The sequence below is a fragment of the Buteo buteo genome, chromosome 2 (assembly GCF_964188355.1).
Source record: "Buteo buteo chromosome 2, bButBut1.hap1.1, whole genome shotgun sequence".
Classification (NCBI taxonomy): domain Eukaryota; kingdom Metazoa; phylum Chordata; class Aves; order Accipitriformes; family Accipitridae; genus Buteo; species Buteo buteo.
Genome location: NC_134172.1, coordinates 70,113,758 through 70,132,579, shown reverse-complemented (window position 1 = coordinate 70,132,579; position 18,822 = coordinate 70,113,758). Strand labels below are relative to the sequence as shown.

General features: G+C 38.8%; 1 protein-coding gene across 2 annotated transcripts in view; it reads left to right on the top strand.

Moving 5' to 3' along the window:
* Positions 1–18,822, top strand: part of PREX1 (phosphatidylinositol-3,4,5-trisphosphate dependent Rac exchange factor 1) — a 175,914-nt gene that overhangs the window by 115,049 nt on the left and 42,043 nt on the right. For both annotated transcript variants that reach the window (XM_075018909.1, XM_075018903.1), the window contains exons 11-15: positions 3,494–3,594; positions 7,223–7,326; positions 8,039–8,088; positions 12,454–12,529; positions 17,979–18,051. In XM_075018909.1, the coding sequence (XP_074875010.1) occupies positions 3,494–3,594; positions 7,223–7,326; positions 8,039–8,088; positions 12,454–12,529; positions 17,979–18,051 (404 nt within the window). The remainder of the gene's footprint in view (positions 1–3,493; positions 3,595–7,222; positions 7,327–8,038; positions 8,089–12,453; positions 12,530–17,978; positions 18,052–18,822) is intronic.

Below are 18,822 nucleotides of genomic sequence, written 5' to 3'. Positions count from 1 at the left end.
AGACTTTTCCACCTCAGCTGTTTATGATTCAAATGATCAGCTGTGGGAGGAAAAAAAGTTCTGAAAGGCAGATTATCCATTCATTTCCCTTCCCTCCCCCTGGTCTCTGTAACGGCAGTTTGCAGGCAGCATTCCTTGCGTACAGGGTGTGGAAATGATGCATTGTCTTTCTGCCTGACAGAAGGCAAACTGGTAGCATAGGCTGGCAAGATTTGGTTACTTTTTTCTTCTTCACCCCCCCCCCCCCAGTTATCTTGCTGGATTCAAATTGAAACCTTTAAGCTCTGATTTTGGAGGCATGATATGGCATTTCCTGTTTTCCATGCAACAAGAAGTACCAGATGAGAAACTTATGTTCTTCCAGTGCTGATATACATGAGTCTGTTGTGGATTCCCTGATATTTTGCTTAGTCTCAAGTGTTTCCTGGGATTTCCTGCTACTCCTTTTTCTTCTAAAATGTCTGTTTTCTTACATGCTCCACAATCTTTCCTGCTCATTGCCCTTAGTTTGCTTGACAGCCACCTGACGCTCCAGTAGTGAGGACTTGACCTAACTTTGCGAATGGGTAACTGAGCCCAGACTGAGATACCTACAGGTATCCTGATCTCTAACAAAAGCATTATTTCTGCTAATGTTCCAGCCTTCCCCATAGAAAATAAGTTTTCAACAGTCACTTTTTGGTCCAGTCCTGGGCAACTCAGTTGAGTGCAATTCAATCAGTACAATCCGGTCATGGCTTGCAGACTTTTGGTATCATTCCTGGGGCTTCCCCTGAATAATGCATATTAGCTGTGACGTATTCATTTTTTCAGATATTCCGGCCTAAGGGAGTCACTAATAGCTGTGCTGACATGTACTTAGTGGTTTTCTGCTACATGCAGCTAAGAGTAACACTAAGGCCACAAAAAATAATTTTTCTCTTGGTCTTTGGATATCAGATGACATCTAATAATTCAAGAGCTAAAATGTGTTTGCAGGTAAAAAAGAGCATGAATTAATCCTAATAACTTCAGAAATCACATGCATTTATTTATAAGACTGTTTATTGAACTTAACTTCAGCAACTGACTTGCTTGAGTGCAAATCCATTTTGCTAACCACTCCTCAGGTGTACTGGCATTTAGGCATGTGACTAGTGATACAGTGGGAAAGATGTGTGTTGGTGCCAGTATGTGTAACTGTTATGCTTGCTATGCTTCTTTTCAGCGCTGCACTGAACTGATTGCAAAACTTTGAACTGTATTGAACTTGTAATAGAGAGGATCTATTAACCTCAGTAGACTCCAAACATATCTGATCAGATTGCACAAACCTAGATGGGTTGGATTTTCCTGTGTATTTCTTGAGTAGAAACCCAGCTGTTCTAAGTCCCTTAATTTCAGAGGTATAGTTGGGAAATGGTGTCCTGACTTGCATGCCAGATGAGAACTGAGCATGGCAGCACAGTTGTACTGGAGAACTGCTTAGGACAAGATGAGGAAACAAATCAAGCTTTGTCATCCACTTTTTGGGTTGATGCTTTTTTAACAACAGTCCAGCATATACCTAAAAAACTTCTTGGAATGTTTCTGGATCATGCACTTTCAGTGCTTATAAAGCCTTCAGAGCAAACAATAACTGATTTTGCTTATGAATCAAATGCCACAGAAGTCTTAAAGTAGCTCTTAAGAAAACCATCCCATGGTTCTGAAGCTTCAGGGCTGTAAAATAGTGTTCAGTTATTTTCCTTTTTCAGCTTGCAATTTCAAACTTTCAGAAGACTGCCTTACCTTTACAATCCAAATAAACTCCAGGGACACAGTTCCAAATAAAAGCAGCAGGAAAGCTAACAGGGTAGCGGTGTTCCGCTGAAGTTTTGGGCAACTGTTTAAGTGCTGTAAACTGCCATAGACCCATTGCGCTTGATGGAAAAATATATAGCAGCTGGGCATCTACCCTGGGTACTTAACATGATTAGAGCCATTGGCCTGCATGTCTGTGATGGGGCGCTCCACAGAGTGTGTCTTGTATTCTCAGTAATGAGTGTGGAGGATCATTCTTACTTTTCCTCCCTCTGCAGTTTATATTGTGTTTCAGCTTTTAAATACTTTCAGAAACAGTTGAGAATCACTGGGAAATTGAGAATGAGCTCTCCTTAGGAGATAGAGAGTCTGACTCATCACTACAGTACTCTGGCTTTAGGAGTTTTACAAAACTCTGCTGGTTTCCATGGGATTCCCCTGGCATACTTGAATAGATTCTCCTGCTTTTTCTACATTATGACAGTTACAGAGTAGCCCCTCAGCAAACCGAAGTTTTCAGTACTGACATTGTTGTTATTCTAAAGGCAAAATCAAATACTACCTACAGCTTAGATGAGTCAGCTCTGATAAACATGAAGAGACTAAAAATACTTCATTTTGAACCCACAAGTGGAGGCATGGATACTGGTGTTGATAAGCAGCAAACCTCTGCATGTTGGCAAGCACCCAAGTGGTTTACTGAACTCAGGTTTCCCATATGTCACTCTGCTTTCATATATTCCTTTTGTTCTTCCCTATGAATTTAACACATTTCTAGTATAATCACTTATTAACCTGGCAAACAGCTCAGCTCCCTAGGGCTTTGGCAGTGCTCTATTCATCAGGTTTGCAATGTCCGCTTTTCTGTACTTACTGTTTCTAATTGAGTAACATCCTACATATCTATCCATTTTTGGCTTTTATTCTGCCCATATGTGCAGCTCTCCCCTTCACCAGAGAGAGATTTTGTTTTGTGCTGCATGAGCAGGCAGACTTAGCACCTTTTGTCTATAAATTAGAAGCATCACTTATGTATCTGCCAGGCACCAGCTCCAGTAAATGACCTTAAATTAACCTGTCAGTGGGACTTGTGCTCTCTCTTACTGCTGTGTGCTTGAATTCATTAGGCTGAATCTTCTGTCTTAAGTCTTACTGTGATTCCATTAAAGCCTATGCAATTACATCACTGGCCGGGGGGGGGGGGGGGGGGTGAGGGGGGGATACGGGACACACGATGATGACACAGAAACCAGACCCAGTGAAGAAAGGTAAGCATATGTAACTAAGTCAGACCACAATGCTTGGAGGGATAGATGTAGCTGTTTTCTCTACTGTCCAACTTGGTTTTAAGGCAGCCGGTTAATCTTGCTTTGCTTTTCCCCCTTGGATTTCTGGATTGCTCAATAAAATAAGGATTTGCAGCATCTTTGAAGATCCAGCCAATTCTTTCCTTTTTTGTGTATGCTAATTATGATGAGCTAGAGGAATGGTGGGAAAAGTCGTGGATAGGAGATCTGGATCTTCTGCAGAGCATTTCCTCCAGAAATGAAGGAAATTGAGCCACCTAATAGAGGCATTGTCTCATCAAACAATTTTCACACTTTCTTTAAGGAGAAAGTCTCCTGTAGTTGGCTGATGACTTGCAGAGGCATGTATCTGCTTATATTCAGAGCTAAAGAGCTAATTGTTTCTATTCTGCTTCCCTTTGCAGTGAGTTTGTGTCATGGCTCACAGAGATTGGAGAGATAAGCAAACCAGAGGAAGGGGTCAACCTGGGACAGGCGCTATTGGAGAATGGAATCATTCATCATGGTGAGTGCTCCATGTCATAAAGAGATGTCAGATTTCAGTGAAGCCCTGGAAATAAGGGTGGAAAACTGACTGCAGCTGTTAACATGATGTTCAAATACTTCCCTGTACCATACCATCAAATCCTCAAAATGTTTAATGACTTTTGGGATTAATGAGTGGGCAAATTTATGTCATGAAAACAGGGCTTGTTGGGTATCCTGAAAGTGTTAGTGCTTGCAGTTGCTTGATTTCTCTGCAACATCTTTGTTGCAGACTATGTCAGGTGTATATTCCTTTGTACTGTGTGTGTTTGAGAATCTGTAGTGATCAATAAATACAGCTTTCCATATGAGACATCAGCAGTACAGAGGATAGTTGAGCAGTGCTCTTTTAGAATGGAGCACAGGTACAGAGTGAAGGGCTCCAGACAATGGGTCATTCTTTCTAATGAGACTGCTTGTTGTAAAGAAAAGAGATGATGGAGGGTTTGTTGTGGGATTTGTTCTTTCTAGCTCATTTGGCAGGAATGTCTCTCTTTAAAATAGTGATGCACCATATTTCTTCATCACACCCAGCAGGTGACCTTGAAGTGTTGTGATGAGGGGTATTTTAGAAGAGTAGGATAGTGCATACAGAAGCACTGCATGACCAAAGTAGCACAAGATGCTTGTTTGAAAATTCTCTCTGCTATCTGCATTTCTACTAAAATAAGGTCTTTCTCCAGATGATGTCCTTTAAATCCAGATTTGTCCTGCTGCTATTGTTTTCGTATGGCGTTATGCAAACAGAGCAATGTAGTCCTATTCTAGTTAAACAGCAAATGCCCCAATTTCAACATTCAGGTGAGTTTAGCTGCAAAATGCACATCACAGGAATACGGTATATAGGTCTTAAGTCACCAGTGGTCTGCATTTCCATACAAAATTGGAAAACAATTTAAATAGGGGAGCCATTTAATTAGACTAGTCTTGCTTTAATCTCTTGGTAACTCAGCTCCACAAACTTGTCTTTCAGGTGACAACACCACTGTTAAGAAACGATGTCTGTTATCTTCCTTTAATTAACACATAGAGAAATCTAATATGAGCAGTACCATAATTCTTCATGTACATAAACTTCTACCTCCAGGTACCAAGACGTACTTTCAGGCACATTCAGACTTTGAAGGGCTTCGAGCATGAGCTCAAAAGCTCTGAATGCTTTAGAGTATTTGGCCCTAACTGTGGCTTTGGAGAACTGAAACACTCTGGCTCCAACGTGTAGGGATCCCCTTTGGATGAAGAGTGCTCTTTTGTGCTCACACCCTTACTTGCCTACATTCTGAATGTGTACACTTGCACTGTTGGTGCAAAAAGCTCTACTGAGACTTTTTATTTCATGATGACTGTTTACCTCGCCATAACTTCATGCTTTGACACTTTCAGCAGTGTCCTTTTTCTCTAAACACATTTACAGCTCAAAGAAAGTTGTGCTGTTACATCTACTGTTCCACTTATTCTAATGCCCTGTGAGTAAGAGGCATCCAGTTTGGTTTTAATGTTGCCTGTAGTTAGAGTTCCTGATGTTAGTGTCTCCAGTGACAGTTATCACTAGACATTGGAAGGTATTTGCAATGCTGCATTTACTGAAGGAAATATCCCTTGAGATTTTTATAAATCATTAAACATGAAAGTATCCCATTATGTGTCTCCTGACGTAGCAAGAACTTAAGCACCATAATGACACCCTTACCCCTATTCTACATTAGGCAATATCTTTAATCTTTTGTTTTCACTTGGCATAACATTACTGTCAGGTGAAGACTGCTGATCTCTCTCTCAGCCTGCCTGAGAAGCAGAGCCATAGAAGATTGCTAAATGCTGAGCTCTGTGTGTTTTATCACTCATTTTCTTCTGTATCTACTTTAATTCTGGCTATTTTGTCTGGGACTGCTGATGTGGAAGTGCTGGTACCTGTCACAGAGAGCAGAAGTGATCAGAACCTGATCTGCTGTGTGCCAGACACAAAAGACACTTTCTGGAGTTTTGATTCTCGATTGGATTTAGAAATACAAAATCCAGAGCACACAGACACTCAAAGAAGTCAATAGCTTATGCAGCTTAGAAATTCCACTGTATATAAAAGGATATACACCAGATCCTGCAAATTCTGTTTTATTCTGTGAAATTAAGGAAAAATATCACCAAAAGCAGGAATCGTAATTAAAGACCAGGATGTCCTATGTAATGAGGTAAGGTCTTAAGAATTTCTGGTCTCTGTCTTCTGAACAATTATGCCGCCCATTCTTCAAGGGGCAGACTAAATCTCAAACTGAGTCCTGGTACTTCTGAGTCTGCCTAACCCAGTTTAATTGTCTTTAGTCATCCAGTGCAATCAGTTTTCTCAGGTTAATCAAACTCAGGCTAAGATGCATCTTAAATAGTGTAAATCCATGTTTTCTGTCAGTTCATCAAATGCTGTGCCTATGCTATCAAATACTGCATCCAAAATATTCAAGGGTGCTCCAGCACAAAGGTCTGGCCTTGGTTTTGTTACATTGGCAAAGGCAGGAAAGACTACAGTGACTAAGCTACCCCACCTTATCTGCTGTTTGCTTTGGTTGCTCTTCTCTGGATTTCCTCCTCCTTCTCTACATAGTTGTAACCGGTCTCCATTAAATCAAGCTGTGAACAATGGCATTTCTATACTACATACTGTAAAATGTGGAAGACACTTTATTACTTATTTTGAATTTGAATAGTCATTGGCACTTTTTATTTATAATTACCACTTATTTACTAATCAGTGACACAAATAATTTCTACTAGTTACTAGATTACTATCCTCAGTATGAGGGTTTCCTACCTCCATGTTCTATTGAAATAGGTTACCTTGGAATAGAGACAGGATAAACCTACATATAATTGGATATAGACTTCAACCCTCTTCCAGTCTGGTGCATTGGATAAATCTGTTTGAAACTGGGTATGGTTTTCAACTCTTTTCTGATTTTGGCCTATGCTTCTTTTGAAATGGGTCCTTATGACACTGAAACATCTTTTGTGTCCTTGCCTTTAAAGCCTAACGGTATATAGTATTACCCAATAAGATTTTAACTGCCCTACTGTGGAATAGCTACTCTGGGTGAAAAAGCAGTCTCTCAAAAATACTAATTTTTAGAAGAAACTCACTAGTAAATACAAGAACCATGGTAGAAGAATACCTCTAACAGCTGTAGTTTCTTCCACCAGCATGCTTCTGCTTTTGGAGTTGTGGAACTTTGGGCAACTGCAAGAATGACTTTAGCGCTGTGGTAACTGTTGTGGGAATTTGCAGGCACCTTGTTCAAAACTTACCGAAAAATGTCAAATGGTCCCATTTGCCTTCACAAGGACTGTTTCCAAAGCCTTACATAAATTGAACCTGGTGTAAAAAGAAGAACTTTAAATTTTATTTGAGCTGCAGTATTTTAGAAAACTGCTTTTGTTGGTGGAGCTATTCAGAAGTGCACATAAGCGTGTGTATACACAATAAGGGGAAATTTGAAGAGCTGAGTCCTCTCTTCAGAAAATGATACCAGCAAATACTTAGGTGTAGACATACCAACTGGCCTATGAAGAACATGGCAGGGGAGAAAAGACTAATTTTAATTATCATATTGTTGTTTTAGTTTCAGATAAGCATCAGTTTAAGAATGAGCAGGTGATGTACAGATTTCGCTATGATGATGGAACGTACAAGCCAAGAAGTGAGTTGGAAGACATCATGTCCAAGGTTTGTATTATCATTCTTAGTTGGAACCTTGTGATTTGCAGCAAAAGAGTTTGCTCTGCCTCTGAATGTCGTTGACCTGTTGTATAGGAGATCTGTAATGCTGTTTATCTTTGTTGTATTAAGCTATCCATCCTAATGCCATAGGAGACATTTACTCTAGGGAGGAGGAAGCAGAGCTTAGCAATAAATAACAATACAGTTGTGGCTGCACCCAAGACTGCTGATTACAATCCTAATATAGTAATGAAAGGTCTTAAAAGAAAACAGTAGGCCATAATACAGCATGTCTGTTGAAAATCTGGACGTTATGGTTCAGGGAGATAGAAGAGATCAATATTTAACTGCTGTTCCTGGTAATTGTATGTCAAATGAGTTCTGTTGATCCCATATCTGCCTGTATACCTTTTAATAAATTGGATTTCTTCTTATGGACATCAGTTAGTGGGTTAATTGTGAGGAGGAATTAATGGAGAAATTGTTGGAATGGAGGTGATTAGAGATAAAAGAATGGAGTTTTTTGGCTTCTGAAGGCAGGAAAAGAAGAAAAAATGTTTGACAGAGAAGATAAGGGAACTGTTCTGAAAAACAGTTAATCAATAGATAATTCCAGCTGAGTAGAGACGTCAATGTCCAGGTTTTGCTAGCTTTAGCTAGTCAGTGTTTCTCTGAAAAGGAAAAAAACTGATAATACCATTTATTTTTCCTTCTTCAGGGTGTAAGGCTCTACTGCCGACTACACTGCCTATATACTCCAGTGGTAAAGTAAGTTCACCTTCATGATCCTCTTCTATATATTATCTGGCTTTGTTATAAAACAGTAATTTTCTGCATTTTCTCAGCTCTTTTACTACCCTTCGATCTCCACAGTTTAGATCTGTAGTTGTACTTCTGCTGGAGGATGTTGGAACTGGGTTCTGGGAGACTGAAAGGCTAATGTTACAGTCTTCCTGACATTTGCTTCGTTTATCAGTTCAGTGAGCTGTTAGTGTGACACAAGTTTATTTGTTTACTCTGGCATTTTCTGTGAGTTAAAGTGGGTGTGATTAACAAGTGAGTGCTGATTCAGGGCAGACTGTGTGGTGTGATTGTAGCTGCTGTATTATTTGGGTTATAGAAAATGTAAACAGATACTAAAGTGATATAAACAGATTCCAATGTGATGCTAGGATTCTTTCATTCAAAGCACCCTAAACAAACAAAAACCAATCTGAAGTGGAACAACACCTGAAGCTGTAATTTGAAAAAACCCTGAAAATTTTGGGTGGAATGTTCAGAACTTGGCTCTGTAATAATAAATGCTAAAGAATAGAGATAATCTGCAGGCGCTAGTTAACTCTCTTCCCAGATCCCAGGAGATGATTTTCAGATGTTGTTCGCTTACTGTGACATCAGATGAACATTTCTGGCCTATAATGGAAACCACCGTGAAGCATGTAGGTGTTGTGTTAAGGTGTTTATGATTGAAAATCAGGCATTTTCACTTAGGAGAACTTCATTTTTACATAAAAAAAACTGATGAGGAAGAAAAAAACCTCAGGTGGGCATGGCTGGAGTCCCAAACTCAACAAAACTAACCTCTTGTTAAAATCTGTTGTACAACTGTCCCTGAGTTGTACAACTGATGTTTCAGTGAGAGATGCTATTGGCATGTTAAAAGGAGCTGCAAAGATAGTTACAGTTCATCAGTCATAAATTTGCTTAGTTAGATCTCTGGGGGTTTTTTTCCCCAGAATAGCTGTTCTACAATAGTATAGATTTCAGTCAGCCTAAAGGGTATGGAGAGAGCAGGAAAGCATGATGCAGCCCTTGGTAGGCAAAATGGTTATGTATATGCATGTGTGTATTTGCACATACACATTTTACCTCTTAAGATGGCAATTCACATGCAGAGTAGGAGTAATGGTAAGTGAAGCTCAAAAAACTTCACTGACCTCAGGGTACCCACAAACTGAAAGGGATGTGGTCTTATGCTTGAGGGAATCAACAAGGAGAAAATAACTACCATAGGCCTGTCTTGTGGTGTTTTATCAATGTTCTATTTTTGTAATAGAATCCCAGCTGGAGAATCTTCTAATATCAGGGTTAATCTGTGTTAGTGACAGCATGAATCTAAATTGTATATGACTAGTGAAAAATAGCAGACTCTCAGAAATCTTAAGATCCTTCTGGATAGACTTAATGTTCTCAGTATATTTAGGCTCTTCTTCCTGCCATTCTCTTTCCTACTCATTCTTCCTTCTATCTCCCTGTTAGAAAACTGAATCTCCTAGGCTGTCATCCTTTCATGTCTTCTTATCATGTCTTTTTGCCTCTGACAAGCCTCATGTTAGCCTAAAGGAGCTAGCTTTTAGCCAAGTTAGTTGTGCAAAGCCTATTACTTTCTGCTGTGCCTTTGGACCACTGCTTTATCTGCCATCTTCAGATTGCTGATCCCTGCAATCTTGCTAGCAAGATTGGTGAGGCCTACTTTTCTGGTGCAACCTTCCTTCTAGAAAATTGGCAAAGCTGCTTGGAGTAGCAGGTGCATGTGCCAAGAGGATCTGGAGGAATCATAAATCTCAAAATTCAATTATTACATTGAAAACCTTGGGACCTAATTTTGCTTAGTTGTCTTCCCTGGAAACCTGGGAGTTGCCTTTATAATTTTCTTTAAGTAAACTCTGACACTGATGTACTTTGGAGGACAAGCTGATATACCCCACTGGAAACAAAGAATGCTTCTTTGGGGGTTGATATGTAAAAAGTAAAACATTTTGAAAAATCTTAGATGTAGAGAAGGTTCTGAATATGTCTCTCATCTACTTCAGGGAAGTTGTGAGGGTGGGAGAACTTGCTCCCACTTGCACATGTGATGGACAATACTTCAGTGAGTAGATGGGCTAGACCCTGTGAAGAACATTACATTCCTGTAGTTTCTCTAGGGCAGCAAGTTTCTGCCAAAATTTCAATGGTTTCCACATCTGTATTTGACTATTCACCTGCAGCTCATGGTTCTGGATAATATTCTACAATTCATGCTCTACTCCTGTTCAGGCAAGATTTAAATGGGAGGAAAAGTCAGTGAACTAGTGTTGAAATATTCACCCTGACAAGCATTTAACTACAAGCAGTGAAAGACTGGGCTTTGGACCAAGATCCTGATGCCAGCTTATTCAAAACTCTAGCTCTATGTATGTCAGCATCTATATGAAAATGTTGGGAGTTGCTTCTCACAGTCTGGAAACTCCTACTCATTAGTACTCAATATTTTTATGTTTTCCTTTATTATTCTGACATTTCAAAAGCACATTTTCTCAAGATAAAGGGGGGGGGGCAGGAACTACCCAGAAAACTCCCACAGCTTTGTGCTGGGTTTAGCACATTACTGGAAGACAAGTCGAAAAATGTGTGTAAGCACTATGAGGAAAGCTTTTGTTCTGAGGACACATATTTCTGGAAATGCTGTCATTTTGTTGTTGTTGTTGTTTGGCTGGGGTTTTTTTTCCAAGTTCTGAAAGTCCTGCTTCCCTTTCTAATTTCTCACACCCTGCATTCTGCAAACACGCAGGCATTTCTGCTGCATTTATTTACAAAAGCCAGTCACAACATATTTGTATCTGTAGATGATTAGTAAAAGGAACATGAGTAGGATGAATTTTAGATGCTGGTTTCATGTTAGATTTTTAGAAAAAAGGAAATATCAAATAGGGTGGTGCTAATGAAAGAGGCTGATTTGACAGAACTGAAGAATAAAGTCTTCTCTTGAGCTGCTGTGTAGATACATCCGGACTGTAAAACAGTCACAGTGGCTGTGAAAGTTTCCTTCCACAGTCATGCCAGTGGACCTCAAGCTTGAAATAGAAGGACCACCTCCAAGGGTGAGAGGAATTAATTCTTTATAGCCCTTTCAGCATTTGGCCTCTCTACTGAGACTCTCAACAAGAGGGAGCCAATTAATGCAAATTAATTGTGGTAATGGCTTTTGTGATGTGGAACTAGGAACTGGATCAAGACCACAGAACTTGTTTCACAGGGGCCAGTAAACAGCCTTAAAATGGAAAGAGCTTTTCATTCTTTCATGAACTGGATTAAATCCAGTGACCTGGAGGTGAAAGGTGTTAGAGCCCAATGTCCCGAGTCACATAGTCCTCTTATATTTGTATCAAAATTCTTTAGAAGTATTTTATGAAAGACTAAAAACATCAATTATCTCCATGGCTCTGAGAAGAGGAATGGAAGAAAACTGCAAAAAAAGCAGCAAGTTACAATAGGGTTTCTTTTCCTTATTTCAGGAACAGTGCTGCTCTCTACAAGGGCTGTGTGTGAGATGGTGCAAGTTGTGTTACAAGACCTAAATACACTACTTTTTTTTTTTTATTTATTTACAATGGCTGAAATTATCTAATGCCATAAAAGAACACTGTGTACTCTATTTGTATCTGGCTACTCTGTGATACTTTGTTAAAGGAAGTAAAATCTGAACAGGTGTGGAGTACTGGGAACATCTCTCTTGACAGACTAGGCTAAAAGGTGCTTAATTCAGTGAGCCTAACGAAAGGGGGGCACAGAGGGAATATGTAGGGTCACTGTCTATGAATACATTGATGGGTAAACACTAGAGAAGAAATATTTAAGCTTATAGATGGGGCTGGCAGTGAGCCAATAAATGTAAACTGGACATGAATGGATTTAGGATGGAAATTAGAAGATGACTTCCAGTCAGAAGGATGTGATTTGCAACAGAACTGATGGTGGCAATATTCTAACCTGAGTTAAAGCAGCAGCTCAGTATATCTGTGAAAAGAATGTCCTGGTTGCCTCTGGCAGGAATATGAGCTCACTGAAGATGGCTTGAAACAACATGGAGAGAAATTTGAAATAACACTGCTCTGTATTGATCTGAAATATCTCCCTAATTCAAGTTGTTAGAAAAGTTTAAAAACTAGTTCTTCTAGAGAAAAAAGGATATCTGTTTCTTACTCTTTGTCTTATTCATTTGTGGCTGGAAGTCTCATTTTTTACCCCATTTATAATTCTTCCTTCCTCAACTTAAAAATAATAGGTCACAATAGTATATGTAGGTTTACAGTGTAAAAGAAACATTTACCTTTTTTTTCTGATTTTCCCTGAACTCTCTCTCTTAATTAGAGACCGTGACTACCACCTAAAGACCTACAAATCAGTAATCCCTGCAAGTAAACTAGTGGATTGGCTTATTGCACAGGTAAGAAAATTTTAAGATACTACTGTCATTGACAAGGAGCTTAATTTTTCAGTTCCATTTAAAAGTAAATAAACCACATTTATCTAGAGAATATTACAACATAATTAAATATATTCTGATTCTTTGAATTTATAATCTTATGCTCTCTGTTATTGTTCATTTGGTGAAAACTTGTTATTTGGCAGCATAAAGAGGAGGAAAGTTCTTTGTTAGCCCTAGAATGGTGAACTGGCTGTTCTTGGGGATCTTTTCTATTTCTTGTGATATTTGGAAGACATTTAAAGCAATTTTGATCTCATTTAGTATAGGTGTGGTACAGTTTTATTGAAAAATGAATCTAGAGTTTTACACCAACAACTGCACGGTTGTCCTTAGAAATTGTAGTTGCCCCACATTTGCCTTGTAATTACAGAGAAGAGCTTGTGGCTTGGGAAATTAAAAATTTAGCTATGATATTCTAAAGCAATCTAGAGGGAGAGTGTGCCATGTTGCTCATCATTATAGAGTCAACTGCACATTCTGGTTTTGTCTTAAATGATGGTCGGATTCACAGTCACCCTAACTCGTGTACTGCCAAAATGACATAAAGGGAGGCTAGTTTGAATGAGAATCAGACCTCTGACAACCAGGGATGTTGTCCTTCAGAAATGTTTCCTGCAATTGCATTTGACATCCTCCTACATTAATAAGATTGATATGATTTAGGGTTGTTCTGTGCCAAATAACTGAATGAGAATGGAGTAATCAATTGTTTTCCTGTTATGTGCATAGAAGAGAGCAAGGATATTAGTACTGGTTGCCATATCAGTTACATGTGATTTAACTGTGTCGTCTTTATGGAGAGCTGGGGGCGGGGGGAAGCCTGCTTTGGCCAAAGAAGAGAGATGTAATCAGGCTAATCTGGCCAATATAATAGTTAATCATAGAGCTGTGGGCAGTAAAAAGACTCAGCAAAGTAAAGCATCAGCTCTTGGTCTGGAAAAGGTAGCTCATTTCTCTCCCAGTTTTTCTTCATTCTGGTAGGTTAATGTGGCTGTTAGTTCTCCTGTTTACTGAACTTTACATTAAGATTGAAGTAGAATGTACTAAAGCCAGATATGGAGATACAGAATACTCTGTAATTTTTATTTTGTATATATGTGCATACGTATATGTATACAGATGCAAAGATGAGGGAAATTTCTTCTGTGCTCAGTTAAAGGGGAACATTGTTAAACATTTAAATCACTGTCTATGACTTAGATTAATTTCTCTCTATGTGGCTAAATTAATCTTTGCTCGTAGATCCTTACAAATAGTAATTTTCATGGGGGTTTGCTTGGAGTTTTCATACTAGATTGAACTATTTTCTAGCAACCATTCATACTTTGGCCATATTAGCTAACAACATATTTTAGTGGGAGCTAATGAATACTCAACCTTTTGCAGAGTAGTGCATTTATTAACTGCTCAAATATCTATCTTTCAGTTTAACTTTAGGCATCTCTTCTTGAAAATCTTGGTGATGGTGTCTGATCTGATAACTACCTGTTACACAAAAATGCTGGGATATATTTATTTATGTTTCTGACAATCAATTTGCATGATGATTTTAGCTTAGCAGTGGTACACAAAGAAAGTGAGGACTATTGTTTCTGTTAGATTTATTGATATAGGGATGACTGTCTTGAAGGACAGTCTCTCTCATTTCTGTTTGCAATTTAGACTATAAATGCCAGTAGGAGCCCTCCCTAATAAGAAAACTGCTTTTCATTTCCTTGACCTTTACAAATATTCATAAGACTGAACAGAGCAAAAGAGTAAGAACTTTTTTTATAATCAAAGAAATGGTGTCAATTGTATTTCATACTCTGGTCCTCCTACATGGAATTTGTTGGCTATTATACTTCCAACAAGAGATAATTTGGGTCCTCAGCGAGGATCTTGTGTATATTTGAACAGTTGTATTTAAATGTGATGTATGTTGTTATCCCCTATGTATTGTATGCACTCAGAGTCTGGGACTGGATAGGCATTAAGAGCTGTATTATTAGATGTGCAGTGCATTTGTGGCTCTGTAGATACCAGGGATCTGTAGGAGCTGAGCATCTCTGACTATCAGGTTTATTAATAAAGTGCCCTGTGATATGCTAGCACAGATTATTCACTATGAGGGAGTTTTTGCATGAGAGGGAGGATGGTCAAGGGATTTCCTAGTCACTTGGAGATTTGATGCTGAATTTGCTTGATGTCTTTTTATTGTTTATAGCTCTTCACAATAGCTGGATCCTATTGCAGTTATCCCCATAGTATGTCTTAGCCGAACTGTGCATAAAACACTAAAATAAAGCATTAAGTATGATAGTGGAGAGAATCACAGATGAGCATAAGTGCTCATTGGAGATGGAGGTGTTTATGCCTCTTCTAGAGGCAAAAAGTAAAATCCTGGAAAACATAATGCTGTATTAGAGTTCTCTGTAGTTATTACTTTAGTGACCTTTTGAATGTAACAGAAATGGTTTCAGCAGTCAGAGCCTGAAAGGAGAAATATCTGATCCATATCAATGGATTTAGACTGAAAGTGTCTGTGAATTATATTATAGTCTCTACGTATATTTAGAGGTGATCCTTGAAGGGAAGGGGTTCATTCTTTCATTGATTCTGGACCCTCTCAACTTCATTTTACAAACTAATCTTTCTCCCACTGCCAGTAGGCTGAGAACAAAGAGAAACACAGACCTCACAAATGTCAGAAGTCTTGTATTTCACAGAGTCTTGGGTGCTACTGAGGGTGCGCTAAAAGACTGCACTGCCACAAAAACAGTACTTTGGTCATCTGGCTGAAGATTTATATCCAGACCTCCAGAAATGATCTGTGATAAAATACTACCAGTTGAATCCCCAGTCTAAATCTAAAACTTAAATGAAATATGAAAAGTAGAATGGAAATAAAGGGATAAATGCAAAGTAGAAACCTGCTGGTAAGATTCTTTAGGTCTTTTGCTCCAGCATGTCTCTTATCTCTTTCCTTCTATCCATCCATCCATCCATTCCTTCCTTTTATTGCAGTACATATATGGCACCTCTGTGCATTGCATTGACTTAGGCTTCCTTCCCACTTGGAAGGAGACCTGCATAATCTTAAACGGTTCTTTTCCATGATATCAACAAAATATTTAAAAGCAGTTTGGTTGCTGTTCTTAACTTACCTGTGTTCATCTGCTTTCTTTTCTCCTACATGTGGGTTGTAAACAACCTAGGTCAGAGACCATCTTAACTTCTGGGCTTATGCATCTCAAAACAATCAGCCATGGACCATGATTAGGGCTTTAGACATCATATCCTTACCAGAACTAGACAACAATAATAATAGTAATGGTAGCAGTAGTAATAGTAATAATAGTAGTGTGCTCTGGACATGTTTCTTCACTATGGTACTGACTATAAACTATTTCTTTTACTCTGCTGACTCAAATTCAGTGATTGTATCTGAGTAAACATAAATTATCTTGTCAAAACCAGTGTACCTAGTTTCACATCCAATTTCTGTATGAAAAAGTTATGAGACGCGTTCTGTCATGATTGTTGATTGTAAGCAGTTTTTTTTTTTCTTAAGACTTTTGTTACTGCTTTCACTGTCTTTGGACAAATTGCTACATAACATTTAGAAGTACTTACAGGTGAGCTGAAATGATCTATTTTAAGTTATATTTTATAATTAGAGAATGCTGTTTTGCTAGGAGAATGTTTTGAGGCCAATTATCATCATCAGAAGTAGCCAAGTCTGGTTTAGAGCCTTCCTACACAAAGATTTTGTTGCCTAAAACAAAAGTAGATCCCTAAGGGTTAAGAGAGTAATATTAGAAGGCATTTCTCCTCTAGTTTATTTACAGTTGAAAGAATAAATTAGATTTTTAAGTCCCAGCCTCTGTAAAATAAACTACTCATTTATCCCATAAAGTAACACAAAGCGAGTGTTGAGAATTGTTGCATGACAGGATGTTGAAAATGAGGAAAGACTTACGAAGACTTGGAATTAGTTTATAGTAAAAGTTAAACTTCAGGTTTATTAAAGCCCTCTTCTTGGCTTTCCTTGTGTGATTGCATAATGATGCAGTTCCTCCAGAATTGCCTTGGTCTTTTTCCTACCAAGTCAACAGTGTTTAGTTCTTAATTTGTAAATGTCATGCCTTTTTTTTGCTCTCAGAAAGTCTTTTCAACAAGAGCCAGTAAGTGCTGCTGATTGGCAAGAGCTGATTCTGTTTTATCCTGTATTTAAATAGTATCTTTACACCATAGCAATGTTCTTTGCCAGTATTTGCCTGGCAAATAGCTACTGCTCTCCTTAGTAGGACTTGAAGTAGGACTGATGTTCTGCTGACAAGATCAGAAGGCTCTTGGTCTGCAAGCTGGCTTGCTTAAAACAAAGTCAGTATGCTACTCTGCAGTGGCTGCTAGAGCTTCAGGATATCTAGTTCTCCAGATGGAGGGGAAAGAAGAAGGTGTAATACTTGTATGGGGTACAGTTTCTAATTTAGTAGGACTGAAAGTAATACGCTGAAATTGCTCCTCTGCCAAAGCAGCAGGTCCACTACCTGCTGGAATGAGCTGACCAACTGCTCTTAGTGAGATAGCAGATCCCAGGTTCTCTTGTGCCTGTTTGGGGACCAGGAAGCAGGTAATCTTGCATCAAGTGACCAGTGTTAAACAATGTTTTTCATCTGGGTAAGACCAATTGTGCCTGCTGATTTTTACCAGCACTATTTAGAACTTATATGTCTGCCCAAAAATTACAACCAGCATGTTTGTAAAGTCTTCACTTGTGACTGCAAATTAGCAGATACGTAAAGAAAACTAGGCATTTCTTGTATTTAACTGAATTATAGATGCAGAACTTAATGCTGCCATTTCAGGTAAATTTGTGAATTTGCAAGTCACCTTTGGTATCTCTGTTGAAATACTACGCACAAGGCTTCAGGTGGTAAGAAACTGAAGCCTTTGTTTGTAGGTCTGCTGTGTAAGAAAAGAATACCACTGCAGTTTTAACCAGTCTGACCTTTGGAGTTCACATATGCTAGGTTTACTCCCTTTGATTGAATATAGATAAGATCTCTCAACTTCTTTCTCTAAGAATGAGTTTTATTGTCTGTGGCTAATGGGTCCTAAAGTCTGACACTATGATTGCAAATAAAAAGTCTTTGCATTGAGGTGATATTATGTCCCTTTGTGGGTTAAACAACTACTTTCCAGAATCCTGGTCTTTGTCCTCCTAGTTCCTGTAGGAGACAAGAGATGCTATATATAGGAATGAATGGGATTTGGGCAACAGGGTAGCTATTTTAATTTCTTGCTATTGTTCCCTACAAAGAGCATTGCGCTAATTTCAGAGCCACAAGCTATGCAGTGGGGAAGGGGAATAATTTAGCTTAGGAGGTTGTCTGAGATGTAATATTTATCCTCTTGTTTCTAGGGAGACTGTCAGACTCGGGAGGAAGCTGTTGCACTGGGTGTTGGACTCTGCAATAATGGCTTCATGCATCATGGTAATGCATCAATATTACTTCCCACAGCCAATTAAACAAGCTCTTACTTCAGTCAGATTAGCTGACTGTCTGAAAATCCCCTTTCTGTGGGCTGTGCCATACATGCTGATGTGTTTACAAGTGCAGGCATCCCAGCAGGTCCTTCTAAAAAGCAGTCTTTGAGCCTACACAAAATGTCTAAGCCTAGTACCTTCCCAAATGAGTCCCCTTGCTAGTAGTTATGATGAGCCCTGAAGTGATTAGACAAGCTGGAAGCGGCATGTTTTATCACTGCATCTCTCTCAGAGCCATCAGACCAATGCACTAGCCAAGTACTGTCCTGAAATACCACCAAGAAATGTCAGGTACAAAGTAAAATTGTCTAGTTCTTGCCACTTGGACAACAAGCACAGTCTTCAGTGCTGAATCTCTGAAGCTTCCAAATCTGAAGTGCCACATTGCCAAGTTAGAAATCATCCATCCTCAGTGATGCTGCTACTAAACTGGGAAAATAAACAAACCACATCTGTATCAGTATCAAATAGCACATACAAAGTCCTAAGAGTAAAATGTAATTTGTCTAATGAAGCATCCAGTTTTAGTCATAAATAACATTTGCTCTCCATGTTTTGAGTAGTGTTTTTGAGAGCAGATTATTGTAAATAACTAATAGAGAATTTGCATAGTACTTGATAAGAATGTAAGAATAATTGTTTTTCTTTAAAGAATTTGATCTGTTTTGAGCCCATGTAAACTTTTGGCATTCATAGCATCCTTTGGCAAGGAGTTCCT